Source organism: Oncorhynchus kisutch, linkage group LG13, assembly GCF_002021735.2.
Source record: "Oncorhynchus kisutch isolate 150728-3 linkage group LG13, Okis_V2, whole genome shotgun sequence".
NCBI lineage: Eukaryota > Metazoa > Chordata > Actinopteri > Salmoniformes > Salmonidae > Oncorhynchus > Oncorhynchus kisutch.
The window spans coordinates 37,397,920-37,402,945 of NC_034186.2; the positions used below are offsets into that span (position 1 = coordinate 37,397,920).

General features: G+C 41.9%; 1 protein-coding gene across 1 annotated transcript; it reads left to right on the forward strand.

The window, feature by feature from the left end:
* The first annotated feature begins 1,101 nt into the window (after positions 1 to 1,101).
* si:ch211-212d10.2 (Rieske domain-containing protein) lies at positions 1,102 to 4,882 on the forward strand. The gene is made up of 3 exons (XM_020498851.2): positions 1,102 to 1,471; positions 1,969 to 2,084; positions 2,969 to 4,882. Exons 1-3 carry the CDS (start codon positions 1,288 to 1,290, stop codon positions 3,065 to 3,067), a joined length of 399 nt encoding a protein of 132 aa, XP_020354440.1. The 5' UTR covers positions 1,102 to 1,287; the 3' UTR covers positions 3,068 to 4,882.
* Positions 4,883 to 5,026: the final 144 nt, after the last annotated feature.

Genomic DNA, 5,026 nt, shown 5'->3' on the forward strand with positions numbered 1-5,026 from the left:
AGTTTTCCCGGTGTTGACCATTCTGCCTGCCCTGACCCTGACCCTGAGCCTGCCTGCCATCCTGTACCTTTGCCTGCCCTGACCCTGAGCCTGCCTGCCATCCTGTACCTTTGCCTGCCCTGACCCTGAGCCTGCCTGCCATCCTGTATCTTTGCCTGCCCTGACCCTGAGCCTGCCTGCCATCCTGTACCTTTGCCTGCCCTGACCCTGAGCCTGCCTGCCATCCTGTACCTTTGCCTGCCCTGACCCTGAGCCTGCCTGCCATCCTGTACCTTTGCCTGCCCTGACCCTGAGCCTGCCTGCCATCCTGTACCTTTGCCTGCCCTGACCCTGAGCCTGCCTACCTTGGACCTGCCTTTTGCCTGCCCCTGTTCGATGAATAAACTGGTGTTACTTCGACGTTGTCTGCATCTGGGTTTTACCTGAAACATGATATTATGAGCTTGCAGCTTCTACACATTTTGTCATGAGGTTATGAGAAAATGTAGCAGTTTTAAAGCTAATATCCTGCAATTCTACACTTTTAGCTATTGGTCAGAGATAAAAATGTGCTGTTTTATAGCTCACATCATGCTAAGTTCCTGCTATTCTACACATTTACCATGAGGCTGAAAGATAAATATGGCGTTTTAAAGCAAATGTCCTGCAATTCTACATATTTTGCTATCATATGCTATATGGGGAGCCCCGACCCCCCCCCCCCCCCTAAAAAAATCTAACATTTAAATAATAATAATCTTTGGTTGGGGAACCCCTGGAGATGGGGCCACAGGGCACGTGCCCTGTGTGCCTGTTTGTTACCTAGCCCTGATTTAGAATGTATGATATTCCTACATTTTAAGAGCCAGTGTTATTGCGTTTCTATTTTGAGTTAAATTTAGGCTAGAGGGAAATAAAAACAACTGTCGCACCTGTTCCATACTGTTTTGCACAAACATATGGTAACCTATGGCAGTCTGATTAAAATCTAATGCCTTTTTTAAACATGTATTAGGTTTACTGAACAGGTGTGCAAAAAATAAATGATCTGACATTCAGTTGACCCAAATAAAAATAATCTGTCATCTCTGGCCAATCGCTTGACCTGCGTCTTGAAATCATAGGTTGTTCTAATGTTCTGATGAACGCGGATGACATGACAGGACTACCGGATCCCGATGCCAGTTAGTTTTATATTATTGAATATTCTCACATAAAACAGTCAATTCTAAAATGCGCAGTCATTTTAGGCGGTAAAGGGACTTTATAACGAGTAGTGCAAATAACGGATATTCCCAATTTATTTAAATGGCGTCTGGGAATGAAGAGGAAAGTGCGGGTAGCGTTTCATGGAGGCTAATAGGCCCAGCCTCTGAGCTTTCCAAGAAGCAGTGCCGTTTGATGCACTCCTCCCTCGGCTACGGCTCCGATGTTTGCCTGTTCTACGTGAAAGGGGAATTCTTCGCCATGGATGCTCGCTGCGCTCACTCCGGTAACCACATATGCCTCACTTTACGTTCCACTCGCTATATCTCAGGGCTATAGGCTAGACACAATACGCTGAAATTCTATAGAAATCACTAGTCGTATGCATATCATACTTTTTTTGAAGCTATGAAAAACAAAAACACTAATAAACTGTTTTCGTAGGAAATAGATTAAAACTGGTACATTCATTTTGGGTATAAAATGGTAAGATACTGAAAGAATGGAAAAATGCATGGAAGGCAAGTGCTCACTCATACGCATGATTTATGCTATGAAATTGGTTAAAGTAGTGTATGAAAAGGCCAGACAAATCAAGTAAACTGCATGTAGATGTTACACTGTATTGCATTTCAACTCCCCTTCTTTCCAGTAATGTCAACATTTCTGGAGTTTAACTCTCTTTGATAGTATTGCTCTTCAACGAAATGAAGTATGACATCAGATCATTGATTTCCAGAGGAAACTGTTATTCATGTAACGTTAGTGTGCTGTCTTTGACAGGTGGTCCGCTGTGTGATGGAGACATTGAGGATGCAGATGGTATTCTGCAGGTCTTCTGCCCCTGGCATGACTATGACTTTAACCTCAGGACAGGACACTCAGGGACTGGTTTACAGGTGAGTCTACCAACTAATGTAGACAAACCAATAAACCAACCTACACTTCTACAAACACAGAGTGCTACGCAATTAAACTAAAAATGAAACAAACTTCACCGCAGTTGCAATGAACACTTCTCTAAGCCTTGACCAAGATCTGCAGCCTATGTGCTTAGCCTATTATATGGCACACGATCAATGACAACAATAGTCTCCCTTCCCTCCCTTACCTTTCCTCCTTGAAATTCAGCTGGCATGACTGGATAGGAGAAAGTGGTGCCGGGAGAGATTTTCACGGTCACTACCCTGGTCAATGATTCATTCAAGGAGGGAGGGAAGGTTCTGCGTTTCCTATAATGTACCAAAAGGGACGTCACTTTTTCAATCAATTTCTCACCACACCTTCATGTCAATTAATTGCTGGAAATACAAGCAATTTGTTTGTCTTTATAATACCATGCAGGAGAAAAAACAAGGATCAAATTGCCTGTGAATGTTCTACATTGATTTGTTACAATTACAATGGGGGTAATGATCCAATGTCCAAAGTTAACATAGCTGTCAGATGAGGTGTTTGGGGGTGTCTTGGATGTTGGACCCACTCACAGTGGTGGTCTGACTGCATGTCTGCTGCCTTTTCAAAACGCCAGTAGCTCTGTGTTGGTATGTTCTTGTGTTGACTTGCTCAACATTTCAAAATGTGTATTCCTAATCAGTGCAGTGTGTGAAAAACTAAATTGGCCCAGGCTACACTAGCAAGTGTGACAGCAATATTGAGTGTTGTGACACGTTCTGCCCTGAGTGTGCTCTCTGCTCATGGTAAAGCTCACAGTCAAGGTGTTGTTTGTTTTCAATTTTACCAGCCGTCACATGTTCTTGTTTTATGTGTTTATCTGTTTTAGCAACAAGTGTACAAAGTCAAATTGGAGGATGGCAGTGTGTATGTGAAGCACGCAAGCCCTCTCTCATTACAGACCTTCCCATCAGGCAAGAAGAACTGAACTGCTGCCTAAAACCTGTTGTAAGCCTGGGCAATCCATATGGAATGGCCTGTAGCAATTCTGGCAATTCTTTCAGATTTATTCTACAAACCCAAGCCATCTGAGGCATTCCTTGCCTTATATGATCATCACAGACCTTTTTCCACTTGGCTCTGGCAATGTTGTACTCTGGGTCATTATCAAGAGGATCGTCTGAAGGGAAGAGATATGACATCATCTTTTTGTTTGAGGTTTTTGTTGTCGGAGACACTGGGACGTTAGCCATCTGCTGGCAGTGAAATAGAGAAGAGGTTGAAGGGCCACTGCTGATCTTGATAACCGATCAGACATTCAACAGACATTATGTATTAGCCACTGCTCAACTTAAGTACATTTTCATTCTTCCCTCCCTCAATATATCACAAGTCCTTACTGTAACGGGCTCTTATGAAATCTGTGGTGGTTTACAAATATTGTGTGTTCTAAATGATATGTCCAATATGTACATCTGACTGGTGCGTTAGGGGCTACTGGGAATATAGATAATTTTAGTAGAGAAGTGTCAACAGCCCATCTTCACACCTTTAAAATGCATTACTGTAAGGTGCAAGATTATAATTACTGGAACTGATGTGATGTAATTGAGGTTCGAAACATGGTCCCAAATTTGAAATGCCCTTATATGCGAAGCTTTTCATTATTTGACCTCAACCGTTTAAAAGTGAACATATAACAACAGCCTAAACACTGCCCAGTATCTGACCTCACATACAACCCGTCAATGCATTTGGTTCACCTCTGGTGAATGATAATAGCTACTGTAACGTTACAGCTACAGTAAAACTTCTATTAATTTTGCTGAGTGGTGAGGTTTTGAATGGAATAAAGTAATCCCTGCAGTAGCCCAGAGAGAGAATAGAAACCACAGCTCAGCTATATGACATCCACCTAAACTGGTGCCTGCCATTTGTAGTACCTAGCTGAGATCCAAGGGAACACACATGAAGGGTCCTGTAATTATTACTGGTTATGGTCCAGTAATGAGTATTTATTAAAGCCTTGTCAGCATTTCCCCTTTGGCCGATGCACAGACGTGTTCTTCCCTACTGACGCAAAGGGAAGACTGGTCAACAGGCTGCAGAGCAGACTCAGGACTGAAATGCACTATTCAGTCAAGAGAAATGTGTTATTGTAGCTACTTGTGTTTTTTATGCCTCCTCTTCACCTACACTGGCAACAACATTCACTACATCTTCTATCCACTACATGTTCTCACTCTGACATTACAGAGATTGCCAAAAAGGTGTCAGTAAAAGTGTGGCTTGCCATCCCACCTCATAGCCTTTCCTGTTGTGCGACTTTTTACAATAATATTTCCATTGGTGTCGAGTGCTGTGTGGATAGGACCTGTGCCTCGTGTTTAATTATTCATCACCCGAGGGGTAATATTCACTGACAATTGAGATGCAGCCATTGTGTGTTTTGGTAGAACAATCACCTTCTACTGGGTCTGGCGTGCACAGTCCATGAGTGGTTTTCTCATTTTGTGGATCCAGACGTTTCCTAGTAATCGGTTTATTGGATTGGATTGCATTCACAAGTTGTCCTTAGACATTAGAGGACCCATCATTGATGTCAGAACTGTGGGCTATTACATAATGTTTGTCTCTCATATGCAAAGCTCTATATTTTGTTTTTTTACTACTGTTTCAAATGTATATGCCTGTCATTAAGCTGCTTATATGGTTTTTCATACCATTTTATATTCATTGTTATGACTGTCTTGTTATTGATGTGGATGTTATGAATTATGCAAACTAAGTTATCCCTTCATTTTGTTTTTTATTTAAATGTAATCTCACGGTAAGTCACGTCTTAGTACTACAGTAAAATGGAATATGTCCTTTTGCTGATTACTTTTTTCAAAATAAAATATGTTTCCAGCGCGATCATTAATATGTATCAAATCAGGACATAATA